The sequence below is a fragment of the Drosophila simulans genome, chromosome 3L (assembly GCF_016746395.2).
Source record: "Drosophila simulans strain w501 chromosome 3L, Prin_Dsim_3.1, whole genome shotgun sequence".
Taxonomy (NCBI): Eukaryota; Metazoa; Arthropoda; class Insecta; order Diptera; family Drosophilidae; genus Drosophila; species Drosophila simulans.
This window is the reverse complement of record NC_052522.2, coordinates 18,670,964-18,693,157: the sequence shown is the minus strand read 5'-3', so window position 1 is coordinate 18,693,157 and position 22,194 is coordinate 18,670,964. Positions and strand designations below refer to the sequence as shown.

At 45.8% G+C, this 22,194-nt stretch overlaps 7 protein-coding genes across 9 annotated transcripts in view; 6 read left to right on the top strand and 1 right to left on the bottom strand.

Annotated features, from left to right (window-relative positions):
* Window positions 1-2,409, top strand: part of LOC6738639 (protein naked cuticle) — a 40,966-nt gene extending 38,557 nt beyond the window's left edge. The window contains exon 5 of one of the 2 annotated variants that reach the window (XM_002085405.4): window positions 314-2,409. In XM_002085405.4, the coding sequence (XP_002085441.1) occupies window positions 314-1,379 (1,066 nt within the window). In that variant the 3' untranslated portion in view covers window positions 1,380-2,409. The remainder of the gene's footprint in view (window positions 1-313) is intronic. The other variant, XM_016169267.3, reaches the window with a different exon arrangement.
* Window positions 2,410-2,993: 584 nt separating this feature from the next.
* LOC6738638 (SET domain-containing protein SmydA-8) lies at window positions 2,994-5,246 on the top strand. The gene is made up of 3 exons (XM_002085404.4): window positions 2,994-4,200; window positions 4,537-4,798; window positions 4,854-5,246. The coding sequence occupies exons 1-3, from the start codon at window positions 3,181-3,183 to the stop codon at window positions 5,162-5,164; spliced, it is 1,593 nt and encodes a 530-aa protein (XP_002085440.1). The 5' UTR covers window positions 2,994-3,180; the 3' UTR covers window positions 5,165-5,246.
* Window positions 5,247-5,552: 306 nt separating this feature from the next.
* On the top strand, window positions 5,553-17,103 carry LOC6738637 (tRNA (uracil-5-)-methyltransferase homolog A). The gene is made up of 5 exons (XM_016169268.2): window positions 5,553-5,884; window positions 5,941-7,237; window positions 7,310-7,653; window positions 7,716-8,160; window positions 16,974-17,103. The coding sequence occupies exons 1-3, from the start codon at window positions 5,663-5,665 to the stop codon at window positions 7,636-7,638; spliced, it is 1,848 nt and encodes a 615-aa protein (XP_016032474.1). The 5' UTR covers window positions 5,553-5,662; the 3' UTR covers window positions 7,639-7,653; window positions 7,716-8,160; window positions 16,974-17,103.
* LOC6738636 (glycerophosphocholine phosphodiesterase GPCPD1) lies at window positions 10,324-16,195 on the top strand. Of its 2 annotated transcripts, none has more exons than XM_016169269.3 (2): window positions 10,324-10,738; window positions 13,470-16,195. In XM_016169269.3, exons 1-2 carry the CDS (start codon window positions 10,676-10,678, stop codon window positions 15,366-15,368), a joined length of 1,962 nt encoding a protein of 653 aa, XP_016032472.1. In that variant the 5' UTR covers window positions 10,324-10,675; the 3' UTR covers window positions 15,369-16,195. The 2 variants fall into 2 exon arrangements, with proteins under 2 accessions (XP_016032472.1, XP_016032473.1); XM_016169270.2 differs by lacking the exon at window positions 10,324-10,738 and adding an exon at window positions 11,738-12,475.
* On the top strand, window positions 16,375-17,623 carry LOC6738635. Its single transcript, XM_002085401.4, has 3 exons — window positions 16,375-16,601; window positions 16,669-16,735; window positions 16,974-17,623. The coding sequence occupies exons 1-3, from the start codon at window positions 16,482-16,484 to the stop codon at window positions 17,291-17,293; spliced, it is 507 nt and encodes a 168-aa protein (XP_002085437.1). The 5' UTR covers window positions 16,375-16,481; the 3' UTR covers window positions 17,294-17,623.
* Window positions 17,624-17,751: 128 nt separating this feature from the next.
* On the top strand, window positions 17,752-20,475 carry LOC6738633 (glycerophosphocholine phosphodiesterase GPCPD1). The gene has a single exon (XM_002085399.4). The coding sequence runs from the start codon at window positions 18,023-18,025 to the stop codon at window positions 20,114-20,116; it is 2,094 nt and encodes a 697-aa protein (XP_002085435.2). The 5' UTR covers window positions 17,752-18,022; the 3' UTR covers window positions 20,117-20,475.
* Window positions 20,476-20,560: 85 nt separating this feature from the next.
* Window positions 20,561-21,906, bottom strand: LOC27206303. The gene has a single exon (XM_016171715.3). The coding sequence runs from the start codon at window positions 21,188-21,190 to the stop codon at window positions 20,723-20,725; it is 468 nt and encodes a 155-aa protein (XP_016032471.1). The 5' UTR covers window positions 21,191-21,906; the 3' UTR covers window positions 20,561-20,722.
* Window positions 21,907-22,194: the final 288 nt, after the last annotated feature.

The following is a 22,194-nucleotide window of genomic DNA, read 5'->3' as shown; positions in this document are numbered from 1 at the left end:
TGCAGTATCATGTTAAAATATTTTAGTAGTTGCAAGTTAGTTGGCTTTAATTAGTATACGCTTCATTTGTCATAGATTGAGCTGCATGGAAATGAAATCTCAGTCAAACGTTGTTGTATACAAAAGAAATATAGAGTGGCAGATTTTGTGTGTCCTGATTATTTTCCTCTTTCAAATTTAAAATTCATTTGCTTTCCTTATGATTTTCTACTTTTTGGCGACCTCAAGCTTCCTTACTGTTCCCAAACAAGCAAATTGCAAAAAAATCCTTTAATGACGACTAATTGGAGGCCTCTCTCTTTCAATTTTCCAGAAAACCCCAAGCCAATGTGAGTCCCATACGGCAACCGGCAGCACAACAACAACCACAACAACAGCAACGCCAACGCTGCAATACGGGCTCGAAAATACCCACGTTAATTACCAACCACAGTCCGGTCGCCCAGCAGTCGCCGCTCAGCTGCAGTCCACCCACGGCGGAGGCCACCACCCCCAGCATTCCAGCGGCTCCGCCGGCCATCGAGGTCAACGGTCAGCAGCACCACCCCACTCATCCCACTCATCCCAGCCACCACAACCACCACGAGCATCCCCAACCGCACATACCTATCTACCATCAGCAGTTGGCCATTAATCCGGCCGTTCTGGCCGCCCAGCAGACGCACAACACGGCCCACAACAAGCTGAATCTGTGTGGCTACGACTCCTTCCTGCACGCCACTATCTGTGGAGGCGGGGCAGCCCACTCGCCCCCGGCCACGCCCAGTAATGTGGCGACCGTTCAGCCGATACCCAAGAAGAGCCAGAAGAACCTGCTGCAAGGATACCAGCGCTTGGAGCAGTCGCAGCAGCAGCAGCAGCAGCAGCGGAGCAGCAAGGACTACAAGAACTATGGCAACCTCATCTATGCCAAGCTGAGTGAACAGCTGCAGCAGAAGGATCGGGAGCAGAGGCGACAGCGGCACAAGCAGCAGCAACACCAAATGCTGCAGGATCAGCCCAAGGATGCGAGTCGGTCGGAGCAGCGACCACCGACATCGAACTCCAGTTCGGCTGGCTCCAAGATCTACGGCGATGCCGTCGAGTGCGCCCATCTGCTGGCCAGCGAGGAGGAGGATCTGCCCCCCAGTCCGCAGCTGACCAGTACGCCCAGCAAAGTGGTCAGCACGGACACCCTCATCGATCTCAACGACGATGTGGGCGAGGCTGTGGCCGAGGCAGTCACAGAAGGAGGCAAGCAGTCGCTGGAGGCCGAGGAGTCTGGCCAGCAGGTGGAGGTGGAACTGGACACCAGCGCCTCCAGCTCCATGATCCACCGCTATGTGCACGAGCACATCCACCACCACTACCACCACTTCAAGGAGCAGCAGGATGTCTAGGCTAATCGGGGAATCACACTATAAACTATTTGAATGTTGCTTATGTTTCAGTCTATTGATTAATGTAGCGCGAATTGTAATTTAAAATAAGCCTTCATTAACTAAAACGAGAAGATATTCGAAGAACGATATTAGGGCCAAAAACAGTGGGGTTGGTTAGGTGAGTTTGGAGGGGTTAACCAAAGACAAATTGAGAACGATTGCTGACAAAAATCAATTGATAGAAATACTAGATACTAAATAAAATAACTAATTATTAGTTTTTGATTTGCTCCTAACTTTTGTAAAACCAATATGTAAATTAGGATAAATACTAAACCTAACAAAGTGAATTTAAGCTAGGTTCCTGAATAGGTAAAGAGGTTAACCAATTTCAAACTCGCATCTCCAATTTCTCCCGAGGAAAATCTTTAGAACCAAATTCGAACTCATTGAAGATTTAGCCCACTGTGAGATCCACTGATCCCAACATATACATAAATACATATAGCCTCTATAGCTTACGCAGAAATCGAAAGAAAACAAAAATCATGCGCCTTTTGCCTTAGCAACAATCGAATCGCCGCTTCGCTATGCTACATGTTGCAGAAACACATATCACTATCAGAAACAACATGTTGCCAAGAGCATTTTGTGTTGCTGAGCGTGTACGTGTAAACTAATGGGAGAAAAACTATTGTTTAGTGCAAATTATTAAATCAAATTGTTGTCTATGATATAAAGTTTTATGCGCCGCTTTTTACGTGTTTAGACAGAGAGCAACAGATGATTGTAGTGGAACTATGGCCGCCAGTTTAAGTTACCTACCGATATGGATCATGTATATTTATGTTATCTAAGCCAATTAATTTAAATACTATTCTTAGTTTCTAACACTAACCCCAAACAAGACAAGCAACAATGCAACTAAGTACTAAACCACAACGACCACCAACGCAAATCGTAGTTCAATTATTATTTTAAAACTTGTTTTTAATTTCATCATCTGTCAACCAATCGAGTTACCAATCCAATCAATCAATCAAACAAAAGAAGCACAAAAACAAAATGCATTTAACTCTTATTTACATAAAAAAGACTGATTTCCAATTAAACAATATATTAATTAATTGCATATGAATAAAGGTATATATAAATATATATAGACAATTTATGAGAAATACTAAATAAATTATTGAATTGCTAAAATGAAACTTATTCAACGTTTTTTAATCATAAAGTGAAAGAAAGTATGGGTGGTAAATGGGAGGGAAAACTAATTTCTGCATAATATTGGATTGTCAAACTCGACGTCCAAAAATATTTAGTATTTCAATTAAGATTTCGAAAGTATAGTCTCTAGATTCAATTTTCCTCTTCAATTCAAAGTCAATTGAAAATGCTGCCGGTGGATTAGTTGGCCAATAAAAAGCTGGCCGTTGGCCTAATGCAAATGCTCTCTCGCTGTGGAACTCTATAAACATTAGGCATGAATAAATATTACCGGCTGCCAACAAATTGGACATTGTCTTGGTTTTCAGACAACACGACACAGAGGTCTAATTTTAAATAGTCGTGCGCCATGTGACAGAGAGAGATCCAAATCCGCTCGAGCGTCTATTTTTTGGCAGCAGACGGAGACACAAAGGAAAATGTTCTCGCCGTCAGATCGCGAGTAGAATCCGAAGACGGAGCACTGAAAACTGTTTGGTTGCCTGCTCAGTGAAATTTCAACCGCGGGGCATTACGCAAACACAGATTAGTGGGAGATATACAGGAGATCAATCGAAGATCTTCTGACTGCTGGAGGAGGTTGCTTGCGATGGCTTCCACTTCGCTGACATCCTGCGCCCTGTGCCAGGCCAAGGCATCCCAGTTGTGCGCCGCCTGCCGGAACGTGGTCTATTGCAGTCGGGAGCACCAGAAGGAGCATTGGAAGAAAGGTCACAGATCGGAATGCCAGTGCTTCGAAATAGCCACCAATGAAGTTTTGGGCAGGCATCTTAGGGCAACCAGGGATATTAAAATCGGAGAGCAAATCTTGAAGGAAGCTCCGCTGGTTTTGGGGCCAAAAGTAGCGTCTGCTCCACTTTGCTTGGGCTGCCACAGAAATCTTCTGGCTCCCGAGAAACCCCGCGGTAACTACCACAAATGCAGCTCCTGCAGTTGGCCACTGTGTGGGAAGGAGTGCGAGGACTCTGTTCATCACAAGGCTGAGTGCCAGCTAATGTCGGGTAGCAACTTTCAGTCCAAAATAAACTATGTGGCTGGAGAGGAGGAGCGAAAGGAGTCGGCCTACTGTGTGATCATGCTGCTCCGCTGCATGCAACTCAAAGCAATGGATCCCGATGCCTTCCTTAAGCTTTACAACCTGGAGGATCACCTGAAGGAGCGCCTGGAGACTCCGCTGTACCAAGTGCTACGTGCCAATCTCATCACCTTTATAAAGACTGTATTGGGCATGAAGGATTGGCCGGAGATGGATATCCTGCGCATAGCTGCCATATTGGACACAAACACCTTTGAGGTCAGACAACCCAGGGAAAGGAGAAAAATCCGAGCTCTCTATCCTGGAGCAGCGATGATCTCACACGACTGCGTTCCGAATATGAGGCATCGTTTCGATGACGACATGAACATTGTCTTCCTGGCCAAGAGGAAGATAGCAAAGGGCGAGATTTTGAGCATTTCCTACACCCAGCCCCTGAGGAGCACCATTCAAAGAAGAGTTCACCTCAGGCAGGCCAAGTGCTTCGACTGCTCATGCGCCAGGTGCCAGGACCCCGAGGAGCTGGGCAGCTTTGCAGGAGCACAAACGTGTCTCAAATGCAAGGCAGGAAAAGTAAGATCAGATCTAAGCAAGCATTTGAACAGCATTAAGAAAGGAAATTTCCGACTGTGGTCAACAAGAACCATTAATGTCCGTCCGTCTGTCTGCCCGCCCGTTTTTCCCTATGAACGTCGAGATCTCCCAAACTATAAAAGCTAGAAAGTATATTAGGCATACAGTTTCTAGTAACGCCCAAGGCGCGAGCGTGACGTGGTCGACATGGTAATATCGGCTCGGCTATCGATTCAGATCAAGAATATATGGACGGAAACGCTTATATGATTATGCTGTTATATGCTTACTAGACTATATTTGCTCATTCTATAACAACTGCCTCCCCTCTTTTAGATAATATCACTGAATCCCCTGCTGAACTCTGCGCCCTGGAAGTGTCAGCTGTGCAATTTTAAAAGATCGGCGAAGGAAGTGGTCACCTCAGATGCGGAGCTTCAGCAGGAATTGGAGTCATTGGACAAAACGACTCCCGTTGCTCTTGAGGAATTCATTTATCGCCATCGTGCTGATCTCCATGAGACCAATACCCACATTTTGCAGGCCAAATACGCTCTCACTCAGCTATACGGAAGTGCTCCAGGATTCGCAATGGAGGGTAATAAAAATAATTAATTTTGAATATATCTTTTTATAAGAACCCCTTGCTTTAGAACTTTCTGAAGAATCGCTAAACAGAAAAGTGCAACTATGTGAGGAACTCCTTAAACTCGCCGACATTTTCGATGGCGGTTGGAGCATATTTCGGGGCAATCTGCTCATAGACATGGAGGAGGCTTTAGTGACGCAAGCTCTGCGCTCGAAAGACCCAGTGGAGTGCGAGGAAAAGCTGAGAAACGCGTCGGAAATGCTGAGAGAAATTCGAAACATCATGAAGCACGAGCCGGAAATGCAACAATTGTTGTTGGAACGACAAGTCATTTTGAATTCTGCGCTTGAGCGCTTTGAACCAATTGAGAATTAAGCAGAAGGATTATGCTCGATTATCATATACCCTTTAGTTGGAAAACTAATCAATTTAAGAATAAAACTGCCGCAATATGCAAACCAAAACAAAAATGGGTTGTGTTGTTTGGCTTGCAGATTTTCAGGAAAGTCAACTAGCTTGTACTTCCTTACGCAGAAAGTTGCTCTCTTAAGTGAAAAGCTGAAATACACTGCATTTTTGAACTTGCTATTATAACCTAGGCTTCGGCACTTGCTTTACTTATGAAGTTTTGAATTTTGCGCCAACGTAGTTATGTATCTGGTATCTTTTGACAGTTTGTATCACAGTTTTGGGTGCATTGGAAAAGGCTGATATTATTAAGCAAAGACACCCACCACGGTCATAGCCACTTCACCCTTATCACTTGGTGTGTTTATATAAATTTTAGACTGAAAGGTCACACTGTCGCATCTTCACGTGTTTTCTTTCTGTTTATATTTTATTTTCCTTAATAAATCGGCTTCTTTTAAGCAAATGGAGTGTTTAAATGCGGAAATACCAACTGACGGAGTGGCTAAAAGCATAGAGACCGAGGACATTGCGGAAAATGTAGTGAAAGCTGATGAAACCACGATTGCAAATGGCGAGGATGAAGCCGGAACACCCGGCGAGGAATACGCTTACTTGGAGCGAAATGAATTCACTTCGGAAATATTCAAAGTTGAAGTGAAGAACATGGGATATTTCGGTATTGGGGTAGGTAGTTGAAATCTGAGCACCTATATTAATATAACAACATTATAACTTTGCAGGAGTTTAAGAAGCTTTTGAGGAACACCCTCAAATTCGACGTGACCAAAATCAAGGCTCCAACTCGAAAAGAGTTCGCCTTTGTGTGCTTCCGCAGTCAGGAGGATCAACAGAGGGCCTTGGAGATCCTGAATGGATACAAATGGAAGGGAAAGGTGCTTAAGGCTCATGTTGCCAAGGCCTCGGCCGATCCTCTGCAGAAAAAGCGAGCTGCCGAGGATCAGGAGTCGGAGAGAAAGCCCAAGAAGCAACGTACGGCGGTGGAAGCCACGTGTCCTCTGTCGCACATTGCCTACGACCAGCAGCTCAAACAGAAATCCGAGGAGATGTCGGCACTTCTGGCGAAATACACCCAGGAACTTAGGCGGGTCAATCCGCGGGCAAAGCCACACTTGGATAAGTTCCAATTCCACGGGGTGCTTCCCTCACCCACCGTCAATGGGTATAGAAATAAAAACGAGTTCACCGTGGGAAAGAACTCCGCAGGCGAAGTGGTTGTGGGCTTCAGATTGGGTTGCTACAGCGATGGATCTGTGGAAGTAGCCGAGGTCGCAGACTTGCCACATCTACCAGAGCAAGCCAAGTGGGCTGCTCGCAGTTTCCAGGACTTGGTGAGGAAGTCCAAGTTCTTGCCCTTCAACCCGGACGGAAATGTTGGCCACTTCCGGCAGCTGATGGTGCGGTGCTCCAGTGCCACAGGCGAACTTATGCTGGTGGCGGGCATATACTCCTCCAACTTAAGTGAAGACGAACAAGTTGAACTTAAGCAAGAACTGAAGTCCTTCTACGAAGAGCTTGGGAAGGATGCTCCCTACAAATGCACCTCTCTGTATTACCAGGATGTTAAACATCGGGAAGCAGGGCAGACGATTAATCCGGTGGAACACATTTCGGGCAGCACCCACATCACCGATACCATACAGGGACTCCAGTTTCGAATCAGCCCACTGGCCTTTTTCCAAATCAACACAGAAGGAGCCAACGTGTTGTATCAAAAGGCCATTGATCTAGTTGCTCCTACTAAGGACACAACTATGTTGGATATTTGCTGTGGTACTGGCACCATTACCCTTGCGTTTGCCAAGCACTGCAAGAAAGTGATGGGCGTGGAGATCGTCCCTGATGCCATCAAGGATGCCGAGTTTAATGCGGAGGCGAATGGCATTAAAAATGCGAAGTTCTTCACAGGAAATGCAGATGATTTCATCAAGAGTATGGTGCGCGAAGCTCTCTACGATCAGGAGCCTGTTAAACCGTTGGATCTTATTGCCGTGGTCGATCCCCCTAGGGCTGGGCTGCGTAAGTTCATATTGCTTAAATCATTAGCATAAGTCTCATTCAAGTTTCAAAATGTCTTATTTGCTTTTTCAGACCACCGCTCGATAGCCGCAATCCGATCAGCAGATGCCATCAATCGTCTGGTCTACGTCTCCTGCAATCCGCACAGTGCTAAGCGGAATTTCATCGAGCTGGCCCGACCGGAGTCTAAGCAATACAAGGGGGAGCCATTCTACCCAAAGTCCGCAGTGGCCGTTGACATGTTTCCCCACACCATGCACACCGAACTGGTCATTCTGTTCGAGCGTGAACCTAAAACAAAGGCGGATGAGAAGTCAGCGCCAGCGGAGGTGGCTGCACCGTCAAAGTCTGAGGCAACCGAAGAAGCTGTAAGCGAGGAGAACACCGCATCCGTAACGTGACGTGTTTGTTGCCGGGTACAGTTCACTTTGCTGCAATCTCTTGCACATTTGCTTAATCTCTTTCTATAATCTTTTAGGTCAGTTGCGATTCGCTGAGACACCCAATATGTCTCAGTACCTCCTATCTGCCGCGATGCTGGCCTCTATCATTGTCTCTCTTTGTGGCGACTGCTCTACGACTTTTATTGTTTTAAATTGATTTAATTGTATTTACGCTGTGCGACGGGGAGGAAGTGGAAAAAGTGACAGAAGCGACTTCCTATTTAGCAAAAGACTAAGTTTAAAGCCCTGTTAAACTCGACGTAGTCCGACATCCACATCAGTGCTACTCAGGCCTCTGGAGGCCCCTGTGTGCGTGATAAGAATCGCTGCTTCGGTGGAAGTGAGGTGCTCATATAGTGCTCATAAAGGTGTAGCAACCGCGTGAAAAAACAGCTGGGAGGTGCTCCAAGTCCAACGCCCCCTCAAGGGCAAATTGATGAACAACGACCCTGACAGCGATCATTGATCATGTCCGACCAGGTACCACTTAACCATTATTTCATAGTCTAAACATATGTTCTATTGTTAAAAGTAGAAAGGGCAGTATTTATAAGATGTTGACGTTGATATTGATCTATCAACCATATTAAAAGATTCGAAAATGACTTCATGCGTATGATGCGAATTCAGTTGTTTCGTTGTTTGCCTAAAGATAAGTTTTATTAACTTACTAAGGCAATTCGAGTTATGGCTGTTTTTTCATAATGTTAAATATTTAAAAAGTCGTAGAAGTGCAATTAACTAGTTAACGCCAGAGATGTGCCGTAATGAAATTGGCCAACTTAATAGTTCATAGGTATATGGTGCCGATCGCTCGGTTATTGCTCAATAAAATGTGTTTATATAAAGCTTATCTAAGGTAAACAATCGCATTCGCTTATTTCGCCTTTCCGATTACATGTTCTTAACGAGAAGTGGTTGGGTGATGTAAACAACAGATGTAGCCGTAAGCAAAGTCTTATAGAATGCAACAAAAAAATATTATTGTTTTGAAAAAGAGAAAAACAAGCAAACGTGACCGATATCATGTTGAAAATACTTTGTAGAAAAACAAATCGGGACGCGACAGCCCTGACTTTTTATGCGACTCGACTTCCTAGAAGGGGGTGTGTTAACAGCACACATACATATATGTATATAAACATATATCTATAGCCAAAATAAGCTTTCGTAAACATTAACGAAATAAACAAGAAAAACAAATGAATTGGACTTTGGAGCCAGTGGGGCGATTCGGCTACTCGGCAAATTGATTGTACAAAATATAGCAACATAAATAAATATGAAAACATTGTGCGCCGCAACTCTTATAAATCAAGAGAAAAGGAGAAATTGGCAGGAAAGTGAAATAATATGCGACTGAATTTGTTTATTCATTCGGCTATATTTATAGCCTCTTGTAAGCCACGATATCGGTGCCTGGCAACACCCGAAATATGCGATTACGATCGGAACAGGGAACCCAAGACCTTGACCGGAGAGCTTTGTTTTCGAAGCCGAAAAGCTTGAATAGTTCTTGCCTTATCAAATGCTCAACTAACTGTGCGATGTAAACAAACAGCGAGGAAAACAGCTAATTTCCAACCGACGAAAACCGGTTCCCCTAGAGAGATATATGGCGGTCTTCCGGAGAGAGCTTTTCGGCTGATGCCATGTCTGTGGATGTGGATGTGGATGTGCTGGTGGATGTGGACGAGAAGCTGCGGCGAGGGCCCGGCTACGACTACGCCCCACACATCGGACTGAAAACCGCTTCACGTGCGTAACACCATCGCCGCCGACAGCTGCACACGACCAACACGTTTTCTCGGCGGAGCAAATGGCCTCGTGGCATAGTGGGGGATGGACTGGGGTTTGGGTTCTCCACTGTGCGACGCCCCCAGCTAATGCGAAGTGCTCTTGTTGTCATCCGCGCTCAGTTTGCGAGCTTTTGGATTGCGTGCTACGCCGAGCAGCGCAACTACACAACGCGTTTTATAGGGAGTTTTAGTGGAATACCCTGTGAAGGTGGGTATATTTGAAGACTGACCTCACGTAACTCGGGCGGCGATTGGGTTTCACTTGTGAATTTTCGTATGCAAAACAGTTTGAGTATGTTTCAACTTATTATGGCAAGGGATAATCATTAAGGAAACATTATTTCGACCAGCATGTTATATCCCTATTACAATGTATTTCCTAGTTATATATTCTTTTTATCTCTTAAGCAACATTCCTTGCTTATATTCTCCTAGTTATTCCTATAGACAAAGCAATCTGTGTTCCCTTATCGATATTTTAAATTGATCAACCAGTGCCGTTTAATTATGCCCACTCATAAACAGTTAGCCTAGGAACATTATGATTACCACCTAGACGGTTGATTATATTTCCCAGGTTCCGCTTTGTTCTCCTGTCCTGATTCTGGCCAATCGAGGGCATTGCTAATTCGATTAATCTTCATGTTTTCTGTATTATCTGGTGTGTTTCGCTGTTTTCTGTTTTTGTTTCGCCGCTGCCCGTCGGTAGAGGCCAACAACATTTCGAAAAAGCCCCAGCCGCAACTGTACCGCCGGACTGAAAACCAAAACAAATCGCCAAGTCGTCGGATACGACTACGACTCTCGCACAAAGAAAAAAGCTCCGCCACTCAGTTTCGATAAAAAGAAATCGTTTAAATTGCGCGCACAACAAAAGCGCCCGAAACAGTTGCGACTGCAACGTCGATTTGTGACGACGGACCGTCCACAGCGTCCTAGTTCCCACTGTCCACAAAGGATACAAGCCCGAATAACAAAAGCAGCAATACATACAAGCCAACAGGCTCAATACCCAAGTACAAAATGCTTGCCTAGCTGAAGAAACTGAAATATTGCGCATACGCCGCATAGTGCAAACAATTAACTGTGATACAAGTTAAATTTTCTTGATTTCGTTGGTCCCCGCACCAAAGCAACCTATCCTACCTAACTTACTCGTGCTATCCCCAAAACCCAAGAAGCCGCAAAGAAGCAGAATGTCGGTGCCAATGCTGCTGACCCCCATGGAAGCCCAGAGTCCGGATGACCACATGCAAAATGTAATTACCCACATCCAGTGGACAGTACCGGAAATCTTTGTAAATGCATACTTTAGGCTTTACAGATTTTTCGACTGTCGGCATAGTGCAGGTGTTTGAGCTTTTGACTTTTTGGGGTGTCTGAAGGTCGCTGCTGTTGTCATCGGACATTTGCATGTCTTCTGCGAGTTTTGTTTATGCAATTTTCGTGGGTAACGGAAAATCTATATTCGACGGGAACAGGGGGGCTTTTAACGATATATATGTATCTATTAGGGCAATCATATGGGCGGGGGAAATAATTGCCAACTTGGTTAATAACGAAGTGTTTCAAGCACACCTAAGTTGGGGGATTGGTATAAAAAAAAAGCCTATATTTTCTGAATGAGTTCCAGCAGAAAACTCAAGTCGCGCCTTGCGAGAATGGTATCCTATTGATGTCATTTCCGTGGAAGTAATCCAGTAATCCACGTACAGTACCACCCCTGGGTTCCCGGTATAATATCCCACTCTTTTGAGTTTCTATTTCGTACAAGCTCTTCAAACTGAATGCCACATGTTGCAAAAGGTCGCTACCTCACGTGACTCAACCACTCAAGCACCGAGCATGGTGTAAGGTTAAGCTTTCGAGAGAGACCCCGCTCAAGTGGCCCATGTTTGATTAGATGTTGGCTTATTAATTTCTGAAGAGGCTGTCATAAACTACACATAGTATATGGCTGATATATGAGCTCTGGTACTTAGCTGACTGATAACGAGTTCAGCTGAAATACAAGCCACGAAACACATGGGCAAGCTTTTCGCCTTCACTATAAATAAAACGCACGCGAAGAAGTGAGTGGAAGTAGAAACAGCCCAAACATGAAAAGCTTTTTGAGTCTGAAATTTCCCAAAACAAAAAACATATGGCAGAGTATTCAGAGAGATGTAGAGCGAGTAGCAGAGCGCCTGCGTTGAGAACACGTGAAAAGGTGTTTGGGAAATCGGAGCAAAGCTCGAATATCATAAGAAAATTAGCATAGAGTTGAGAAATCAAAAGCTGAACCACATATTGCTCGAAATCAAAATTCTTTTGAGAACTATTCGATGTTTGGGGCGTTACTGTGGGCGTTTCTCCCCCGTAGAAACTCACAAGGCTATGCTAATTGTGCCAAGAACGTGAAATCGCCAGGAAATCGCTCGCAAAACGCACCTTCTGACGCAATTAGTCAAAAATAAAAAATGCGGAAAACTATATGCTGCCTTGCTAACAACAACAACTATAACTAGTGCCAAATCGCGCAGTTTTGAAAATTTCACCAGAACACGCGACTTTTGCCATCGAAATGTTGCCAAGGCGGCGGATGAATCTACATGCCAGAAATCTACATATAGCCAAATCTGAACAGTCGGTCGGTTAGGTGGGTGGGTGGTTGGTCGCCTTCTGCTCTGCCGATAATAGGTCTATAAAGTAGGCGGCTCGGTAAACAATTTGTGTGCGGGCACAGCACGTGCTAATTTATTCAATATTTCGGTTAATTTATGGGTCCGCTCCACTTACGTAAACTGTGCCCGCTGCGAGTGAGTTTAGCGCCCAGTTGTCAGGGGATCGTCGGCAGGTGTAGGGCACTCGGCAGTCGTTGCATCACCGATCCTCTGGCGTGGCATTCATGGCAGTCGCCGGCCCAGAAGTCGCAGCAGCGACAAAAGCAGCAATCGCTGCTAAAACCGCCTCAATTGCAACCGCTTCCGCGCGGCTTGCGCGCGATTCGCTCAAAGGTAAACCGCTCGATATCGAACGATTTGTAGCGCGTGCTGCTACTTACATTTTTCAAGTGGAATGGGAGGAAATTAAATGATTGCCTTTTGGGTTTGACGTATAAAAATATATTTCCATTTAAATATTTAAAAATTCGTTGAAGGGCCTTAGTAATTTTTATAATTTATAATCTTTCCCTACTACAAACATTAACTTTCCTATATTTTGTACTTAAAAAGATTAACGCAATAGACGAATTAGTTGTTGCAATAAATACAACGAAATTTATGACGAATAGATTGTAAATACACACGTACGACAGGGCTATAATGAAATGAAGCCATAATTCAATTTTATTTCCTGGGCAGATGGGCTAGATCTCAAACTATGGGTTTCCGTCAATATATTTTTATATAAATATTAGGGGTTATCTACGCTTTGACAAATAGTTACGCAAATAGAAATTCGAGGAAGGCAGGCTTAGCAAAAAGGCACGTATAAATCGAACGTCAGATCAGTGTCCAATCGAGCGACTCAAGTGGTTCGACTATGTATTGTTTTTTAACAATAGCTGAATAGCTAAGCTAAGCTGTTGATAATCGGCGGGATGATCTTTAGTCGGGCCCCAGTACAACACGTGATCTTGTTTGCGCCTCTGAAAGTCACGAGCGGTTCTGGAGCGACTAAAGACGCGTGCTTATCGCGCGAACTTGTTTTCGATTCTAAATCGAGAAATCGGCGATTCCGCCGAGCCGGCGGGGGGCATTGGGAGCACGGGGGCTAGGGAGCAGAGACAGCAGACAGTCGACGCCCCGCTTAGAGAAACTTTATCAGGCAGAAACGGAATCCGCAAGGGGTCATCGACTAATCTCGCTGGCTCAGCAGGAAAGTTGCCGAGCATTTAATAGCGGACTCCGCCGCTCGATCGACTTTCAGTCGGCGCGCGATCTCCACTCTAACCCGATGGCCATGTCTCGGACTGTACTAATCCTGGCCGTTGCCTTGTCCTTGCAGTGCGCCGCCTTCGTGGACGGAGCCTCCATCACCTATGGAACCGGAAACGAGCTAGAGTCGGGATCTGGATCCTCCGGCGCCTGTAAGCCCACACTGCGGGAGTTCAATGTGCGGCTGGAGGTTCCCCTGGCCGCCGAGGAGCGACTGGGGCTTACCGGCGATGTGAAAGCCCTCGGCGAGTGGCAGCTGTCCAGGAGTGTGGCTCTGGAATCGCTGGACGAGCTCAACTGGCAGGCCACGGTGCCCCTACAATCCTGCCGCCAGCTGGAGTACCGCTACTTTGTCTACGTGGAGGATCTCTCCGGCTACAAGCAGATCCGCCGTTGGGAGACCCATTTCAAGCCCAGGTCCCTGGGACCCTGCACGGAGCTACAGTGCAGCCAGTTGGACGTCTTCGGAATTACGTCGGACAACTCCGATCTAAAGCCGCAGGTGCACCGCGGCTGGCTCAACCATGAGGCCATTCTGCAGCTCAAGTTCAATGGCGAGAAGATGTTCCAAGTCCACGACATCGAGACCTTTGACCCCCAGCACGTCCAGCTGAAGATTGTGCCCGTGGAGAAGACCGCTGGCCTGCATGTGGAGTACTCTAAACAGGAGTACGGCAAGAGCCAGCTGGAGCTGCAGCCCACTTTCGGAGTGCCCTACACCAAGGGCGACATTGTCATCTTTCACATCACGCTGCCGCTGGAGAGGATGATGGAGCAGCACTTCCGCTTGGAGTGCTACAGCATGTCAAACGAACTCCTGGGCAGTGCCACTCTGGTCACCTCAGACCTGACTGGCAGCGAGGGAGTGCTCCACCTGCCGATAAAGTCGGCCAAGAATGCAGATGAGACCCTGGCCAGGCTGAGGCTTCCCTATGTCGCGGTGCAGCCTTACCGCTACTCGCCGCTAGACTTCAAGAACACCTATGCTCACTACTGGCCCAAGAGCTGGCCCAACCTGGATGTGGGTCATCGTGGAAATGGCAAGAGTTACATTGCAGACGCTCCTGCGGAGAGGGAGAACACTATCGCCTCTTTCCTGAGCGCCCATGAACATCATGCAGACATGATCGAGTTGGATGTCCACTTGACTGCTGACGGTGTGCCTGTGATTTATCACGATTTTGGACTGCGAACTGCTCCGCCTGGCAAGCAGATCAGCCGCCCAGATCAGCTGGAGTACGTGCTGATCAAAGACATAAACTATGAGCTGCTCAAGAGGCTGCGCATCTTCTCTGTGATCGCAGGACAAGTGAGAGAGTATCCCTCGCACAACGCCGAGCCCAGGATGGAACACCGCATATTCCCAACGCTGGTGGAGGTACTGGAGAAGCTGCCCAAGTCACTGGGCATTGATGTGGAGATTAAGTGGCCACAGCGTCGCCAAGGCGGAGGATCAGAGGCTGAGCAAACAATCGACAAGAACTTCTTTGCCGACAAGGTGCTCCATCAGGTGATCCAGAAGGGCTGTGGCAGACCCATAATCTTCTCCAGCTTCGATGCTGACATGTGCACGATGCTGAGGTTCAAGCAGAACGTCTTCCCAGTGATGTTTCTCACGCAGGGAGAGACGAAGAAGTGGCAGCCGTTCCTGGATCTGCGAACACGCACCTTCATCGCAGCCGTAAACAATGCTCAAGCTTTCGAGCTGGCTGGCACAGCTCCACACGCCGAGGACTTCCTGGGTGAAAATGCCTCGGAAATGCTGCAAAAAGCCAAGGACCTGGGCCAGATAGCTGTGATCTGGGGCGACGATTGCAACTCCAAGGAGCGGGTGCAGTACTTCACCCGGATCGGGGCCACCGCCACATGCTACGATCGCAGTGATCTCTTCATGCCGGAGGGCAAGCGGGAAGCCTTCTTCAAATCACCCGCACTGATGGCCGAATTCGCGGCCCAGTGCCGGATCTAAGAAATGGGGTTACTAGGATGAAACGGGCGGGTACAATTAAGCTATGGCTAATCATTAGGCTTTTTAAGTTAGCTTGTATATTTATTTAAACACTAACTGGGAAAGAGAAATGTGGGAAGCTTTAAAGTGGTTGGGTAATTTGTAGTTTCTCGTTGCCCAACGGAAACAACGAAACGGAGACCCATAAATAAATCATCTCTATGCACGTTAAGCCGTCATTTGGCAAAATTACACATGCAAAAAAGGAATTCCCCCAAAGTTAAGTAGCACCACAAAAGACAATGGGAAGAAAGCGAAGCGGCGAATCGATAATTACAAAAGTATATACACCTACATTACCTGCTTTAAATCAATCTATCTATACCTCAATGCAAAACTTGCGAAAAAGATGTTGCTAATAAGCTTTTGCTATTTAAATCGAAACAAGAAAATACTATTAAAATGTGGACGAAACAGATAACCACACAGATGCTTGTGTAACATGTGCAAAAACACTTGTTTGTAAATTAGAAGACATTTTATTTAACTGTTGTAAATCTAATTTGATGCGTCTTTCTAAAATTTTAAAATTTACGTTTGTTTTCAAAAGTTGTTTATAATGTACACATTTGTGTAAATCATTTTTAAGATTTAAAAATAATAGCTTGTAACGACTCCAGGGTAAATAGAAATATTTAAAGAAGTCGCTTACACCTATGCAAATCTAAGAAAAAGCAATAATATATTTTTATCAATATTACAATCAGTTTTATGACAAAAACCAAAAGTGATTGATTCGTATGTAAATAAAATCACACCAAATATTTTCGTAAAAATTTCAACGCCAACCCAGTCGAATGACTTGTTTTACTCTGATCTCAGGCAAATGAAAAAAAAGAAAAGAAATGCCTGCCCCACAGCCAAAGTCGTATGTAAAAATTCGATCCGCTTACATTTGATGGCCCCGTGACGAATGTAAAAACAGCCATGAAAATGCTGAGCCCGAAACAGGGCCCATAAACGGAAAATGGAGAGTGGACCGTAAAAAGGTTTGGCCCTCGTGCTGGAAGTCAGGCCTAAAGTCCGTTCGGTTTATGGCCAATTAGAGAGCGCCTCATTTGCATCGGTCTTGGCATGGCCAAATGCGAATGTCTCCTCGCTGCGGGCCTGGTTCCATTGATGCTGACCAGCTCCATCGTGGCCACTTGGACTTGGAGGTGTTTGTACAAAGAATTTCCAGTGGACGTTGAGAAGGTGGGAATGATCTTGAAATTCGATAAGCCAAAGACCGCTAATAGAGGTGTTGGTTTGGGTTTTCTAGATCAAGGGCGGCTGGTATGTTTATGGGACTAGTCCAGGGAAAATTAAGGTCTGCTACTTTGAAGAGCGTAAGTATAGTTCAGTTTAATTGGAGCTAATTGGTAAAACAGAGAATAGTTTATCTTCTTAATCGATTAATACAATTTTATATATATGAATATATATATTTGTTTATAAGGATATTATTTTTATAATCAAAGAATAAGACGAGCTTAAACGCATCATCTATATCTTTCTCCCACTATATATTACTAACTTGGCATATTACAATTTTCTGCTTCTCTGCTTATTTATATTGTATTGTAGTGGATCTCTATTGGACCAGGATTACCCAAACGGACTTTACAAATTATGCCGTTGAGCTGCACTGTTCCTTGCCCTGGATGCGTCATCAGATGGCTATTTATACCCGGAAAGCCATGCCGAGTGAAAAGACTCTCGAAGATATAGCTGCGTATCTGAAGACAGTGGATCTGACAATCAAAAACTTCAGCCTAATCCGGCAGAATAAGGACTGTCGGTCCAAGAAGCCGCCGATCATGCAGCGCTGGCATTTGTCCCGATATCTGTACATGGATTATAATCCGGTTTATGTCAAGCCCTTGGTGGAGAACGAAAACATCTGAGCCGGCCATTGTGCGGCATCTCTCCTCTCCAACTGGCAACTTTCTTTACCCCGAAATTTACATATGCCAAATTTGGTACAAATATGCGAATGTCATACCATCGAATGTCGCATAACAAAGACCGACCGATCAAGAAAACCGAATTGACGATACCCTCTTCGCAATAAAAAAGATTGAGTTTATCGCGCTGAAATTATGGGTGCATTATTAATGGGCCACGATGCTATCCCGCTCTCCAGGGATTCCAAAAATAATCAATTCAGTGAAAGGTTGCCCCCAGTCGGTAATTAAAATTCCTCTTTTCCCGATAATATCTCTATAATGTATTAATTAGCTCGAGTTTTATCTGCTCACGCTGTCATCGCTGGTGCCTCAGTGGTCACCAACCTTACTATACCCATCAACTCAATTAGTGAGCCGCTGACTTATTAGTCAGAGTTTCTTCGATCGCAGCTGATTCGGAATCCGATTCCGATTCCCAGGCCAACTCCAGTTTCGACTGAAACAAAACCACGATGAGCTTTAAGAATTTCTTTCATTCGGTTGTTTGTCATCGTTGGGTCAACTTGCCTTCGCATCCGATCCAAGTCGCGCTCATCTTTTAGTTTTCGTTTTCAATTTCGATTTCGTGTCGGATCTCGGGGCAATTCCAATTGATTTTGGCCGCGAAAGAGAAAACTAGTTTCGGTGGCGCAAAGATGGTCATGTCGCTGTGTGGAATGAGGAAAAATGTATCGGTCTCGCGTGTGTTTGAATGTGTTAAAATCAATTAGCATACCCCATGGGCTGCTGCTGTTGCAGCTTCTGCTTCTGCCCCTCTGCGGCGCCTTTGTGAATGAAACCACTGTTTTCGGGCCCGAGAAGCTGCAGGCCTTCAAGATCTTCGACGATGAGCAGCCCGGCCAGATCTCGGGTCGCAGCTTCATCTGTCTGCCGCTCTTTCGCATCTTTAGCCTGGAGCTGAGGCACAATATTCGGCTGGCACCCGATGAATTTGTGGCCGTGAGTGGAGATCATGCGGCTCTGGGCCTGTGGCAGCTCGAGAAGGCTCTACCTCTCAAGGAGCAGGACAAGGCACGCAGCAAGTGGTATCTGAGGGTTTGGATATGCGCCAGCCAAAGATTCTACTACCGATATCTGATATACTCCAAGAACAGACAAGGCAAGCGAGTCCTGAGGAGTTGGGAGGGCCAGAGAGTGGCTCGAATGCTGCAGACCTACGAGATCTACCGCTCCCCGGGTCTGGACATCTTCGGCGAGGCCTACCCCGTCTCAGTGGGTGGGGGATTCTATCTGGAACGCGGTTGGTTGCAGTACGAGTATGTGATAGAGCTGAAATTCGTATGGCAGGATCATATTGCTATTTCCGGAATGGGAAGTAACGCCAAGTACCGCTTGATCCTAACGCCGCTCAATTTGATAGACGACACCCGTATTGAGGTCTCCAGATATGCCTACAATCAGTCATCGTTCAGACCACAGAACCAACGCGGAGTGCGGTACACACAAGGCACTATTGTTGTCTTCCGGATTTACCAGCCGCTCGACACCTACAATGCCCTCCGCTTGTCCATTTATCAGGGATCAAGAGATCTCCAGTTATCCCTGGGAGAGGCGTACATATTTCCGGATCAGATCAAGGGCAGTCGTGGGATCTTGCAGCTTCCCATCTTTGCTAGTTTACAAAATTTAGCCATTGGGGAGATCACCCTGCCCTACTTGGTGGTTCAACCCATGCCAAAAGTAGAGGCGGGAAATCTGCGAGCCAGTTTCCATCACTACTGGCCGGATAATTGGCCCACATTGGATGTCGGATATCGAGGTTTGGGAGCCAGCTACTTCCAATCTTCAACCAGTCTTACGGAGAACACCATTGAAAGTTATCTGGCAGTGCTGAAGGCCAAGGGAGATATGGTCCAACTGGATGTGCAGCTGACCAAGGACTACGTTCCCGTAGTCTGGCATGGATTTGGATTTTACACCTCGGACAGAGATCGATCTGTAAGGGATCGTTTTGACTTACGGTTTGTGCTGATAAGGGAACTTACCTACTCGGAACTCAAGGCCAGCCGGGTGTTTATCCTCAAACGTTGGACCGTCCAGGAATACACCAATCTTAATGTCAAGGATGTGAGCCAAAAGCACAGAATTTTCCCAAAACTCTCGGAGGTTTTTGAGGCCCTACCCAAAACACTGGGACTTCTGGTGGAGATTAAGTGGCCGCAAATAATGGCTTCTGGTGTGCCGGAATCCACCCAGAGTTTGAACAAAAACATTTACGTGGACAGGATTCTACAGACCACAATTCATCATGGGTGCGGACGTCCACTAATCTTCGCCAGCTTTGATGCGGATATATGCACAATGATCAGGCTAAAGCAACATGTCTTTCCTGTGATTCTGATGAGCATTGGCAAGTCCCAGATTTGGGATGAGTACATGGATCTGAGGGCACAGAGTTTTCAGCAAGCCATTAACTTCGTTCAGTCCGCAGAAATTTTGGGAACAGCTCTGCACGTGGAGAACTTCCAAAACAAACACCAGCTAGTCAACTTGGCCTTGGATCTGCAACAGGCTCTCTTTTTATGGGGAAACGATCTGCAGGATGAACATCTTCTGGAGCAATTTAGAGCTTTGGATGTGACGGGTCTGATTTACGATCAGATGGATCGATTCGGTCCGTCCGCTTGGAAACGATCCGAATTTTTCCGGGCCCCACAACTTATGGAACTATTTGGAGCTCAATGTGTTACCAGTGGAAACTCCACAACTATACCGGGAATAAAACCAGCTAAGCCAACCATTTGGCCAAAGTTAAGATAGTGTTTGAGTAACAGTAGTAAACAATGCAATTTATAGAAAAATATTTGTGAAGGAAGTAAGTTTTGTAACTAGCGGGATTTGCATAGTACCATAAATTAATACTTATAAGCTATACAAATTAACGAGTGGTAAACCAAAGGCTTTAGATACAAACGCAATAGAATACGGTGCTAAGCTTAATTTTTGTCAATAACCAAATTTAGTAGTAATTCAGTATATGAAATTCAGTTACTTGCTAAAAAACTAATATATCTTAGGTTTTTTATAGATTTTGTAAATTTATTTTGCACATTTTATATGTAGGGAACGATCATAGAAACTAGACAAAGTACGTTAAGTAGGAAATGATTGAAATAAAATGAACAAATACTCAATGAATAAGTAGATATAATTAAAAGTATACAACAGTTGACCAGTAACCGATCTCATAATAAACAATTTGTAGAAAATCTAAAATTTTATTAAGTGGATTTATTTATACAAGCTTTGCTGACATTGGGCACCAGGTAGTCGTACTCCTCCTCGCACAAAATCTGAGCTCACACACACACGGACAATCAATCAAGCAATCAATCAATCCATCAATCAGGGCGCAAGTGAACCCTTCTATTGAGATGAGCAGTTGGCATCGGTGTAGAGGTCCATGTAGTCATCCGAGACGCAGGCGCTGCCAATGGGCATCGGCTGGCAGATACCCTGCACCTTGCTGACGATTTCCACGTGGCAGGTGCGATGTCCGTGGGCGGAAAGCTTGTGCAATCCGCTGGTCGGGTGCTTCAGGATGATCTGCGGCTTGTGGCCAGACCGATGCTTCGTGGGCGGTGCGGGTTCGTCGAAGGTCAGCCAGTCGGGCGGCATGGAGTGCAGGGCCCTGCCGGCGGACTGGTCCCCGGCCACATCCTGTTCCACCTCCAGTGGCAGGTCCACCCCATCTACGCCGTCGTCCAGGTCGATGGGGAAACCGACTTTGGATTTGCCCTCATTTTCTGCACCCAGCAACTGGGGGCTCAGTACCAGGGCGTTGGCAATCAGCAGAGTGGTGGCACAGTGGAGCAGCAGATGCAGTGGGGCCATTCTACCAACCGATTCCAGCTGGAATTCCGAGTACTTTTTCCGTGCACTGGCCGTGCATGAATGTGGCTATCCCTGCAATCCAATCGCGCTTTTATAGCTCCCAACTGTAGTGCGGATAGTCAATGACCCAACAATTGAAATTGAAAAGAAGCCACTCAAGGAGGAAGCATCTATCGTCCGGCAGCCAGCGTTCGGCATCCGGAGAAGTCTCTGCGAGTCTCCGCCCACGCGGACACAAAGGGCGTAATTAATTATAGTTGAGTATACGCCACGTAAGCCGCAATGACAAGGACGCCCTGTGGTGCTTCCTCCTTGGGAGCCGAGAAAATTGGAAATCTATTCCCATTTATTCCTCGATTCATTCTCTTCCTCGATACTGTTTGGTTCGGTTTCGGCGCCGCCTTCCTTTTGTATTTCCGGCAATTATTTTCGACGATGTGACAATATTGCCGACAATCGGGATTCCCAGAAGCAGCTGAGTGGGGGATTCCAAGCCTCGATGTGGTGTAGGGCCCTTAACGACTTCATAAGCATCTCGTTCAATTGAATTCAGATGCAGTTGTCTTGGTCTTGGAGCCGCAGGAAAAACACGCACACACACACAGGCACTGAAACGAAATCAACGACAACATTTAGCGGAAGTGGAGCTGACGCCATTTTTAAAATGGCGCATACGTGTGCGACGTGTTTATGGCAGATTTTTTGGATAAATGACATGACAGACAGCAGCTGCCTAACAGGGCTATCCGAAACGAAAGCCAAGTCAATAACAACAGCTAGGAGATGAAAATTTTTTAGAAAAGCGAATTTAGCTCAGACCGCGATTGCCTATGTGACTTCCGGTGATTTCCCCACGTGACTATTTTAAATTTTTAAATCTTCCACAGGCGCAGTTGTTGAATTTAAATCAATTTCAAAGCTTAAAAGGTGAATCAAACTTATTGCCCGAGCTAACTGCTCCATTAGATGACAATGACTTGACGCAACAAATGGCATTCCATTAA

Excerpts from the sequence above, each read along its gene's own strand:
- LOC6738638 (XM_002085404.4), top strand. The coding sequence starts at position 3,181 with ATGGCTTCCACTTCGCTGACATCCTGCGCCCTGTGCCAGGCCAAGGCA. Across the intron at positions 4,201-4,536 it reads TCAAATGCAAGGCAGGAAAA|ATAATATCACTGAATCCCCT; the intron begins GTAAGATCAGAT and ends CCCCTCTTTTAG. Across the intron at positions 4,799-4,853 it reads TCCAGGATTCGCAATGGAGG|AACTTTCTGAAGAATCGCTA; the intron begins GTAATAAAAATA and ends CCCTTGCTTTAG.
- LOC6738637 (XM_016169268.2), top strand. The coding sequence starts at position 5,663 with ATGGAGTGTTTAAATGCGGAAATACCAACTGACGGAGTGGCTAAAAGC. Across the intron at positions 5,885-5,940 it reads TGGGATATTTCGGTATTGGG|GAGTTTAAGAAGCTTTTGAG; the intron begins GTAGGTAGTTGA and ends ATAACTTTGCAG. Across the intron at positions 7,238-7,309 it reads TCCCCCTAGGGCTGGGCTGC|ACCACCGCTCGATAGCCGCA; the intron begins GTAAGTTCATAT and ends TTGCTTTTTCAG.
- LOC6738636 (XM_016169270.2), top strand. The coding sequence starts at position 12,239 with ATGGGTCCGCTCCACTTACGTAAACTGTGCCCGCTGCGAGTGAGTTTA. Across the intron at positions 12,476-13,469 it reads TGCGCGCGATTCGCTCAAAG|TGCGCCGCCTTCGTGGACGG; the intron begins GTAAACCGCTCG and ends TTGTCCTTGCAG.
- LOC6738635 (XM_002085401.4), top strand. The coding sequence starts at position 16,482 with ATGGCCAAATGCGAATGTCTCCTCGCTGCGGGCCTGGTTCCATTGATG. Across the intron at positions 16,602-16,668 it reads TTCCAGTGGACGTTGAGAAG|ATCAAGGGCGGCTGGTATGT; the intron begins GTGGGAATGATC and ends TGGGTTTTCTAG. Across the intron at positions 16,736-16,973 it reads GGTCTGCTACTTTGAAGAGC|TGGATCTCTATTGGACCAGG; the intron begins GTAAGTATAGTT and ends ATTGTATTGTAG.
- LOC6738633 (XM_002085399.4), top strand. The coding sequence starts at position 18,023 with ATGTATCGGTCTCGCGTGTGTTTGAATGTGTTAAAATCAATTAGCATA.
- LOC27206303 (XM_016171715.3), bottom strand. The coding sequence starts at position 21,190 with ATGGCCCCACTGCATCTGCTGCTCCACTGTGCCACCACTCTGCTGATT.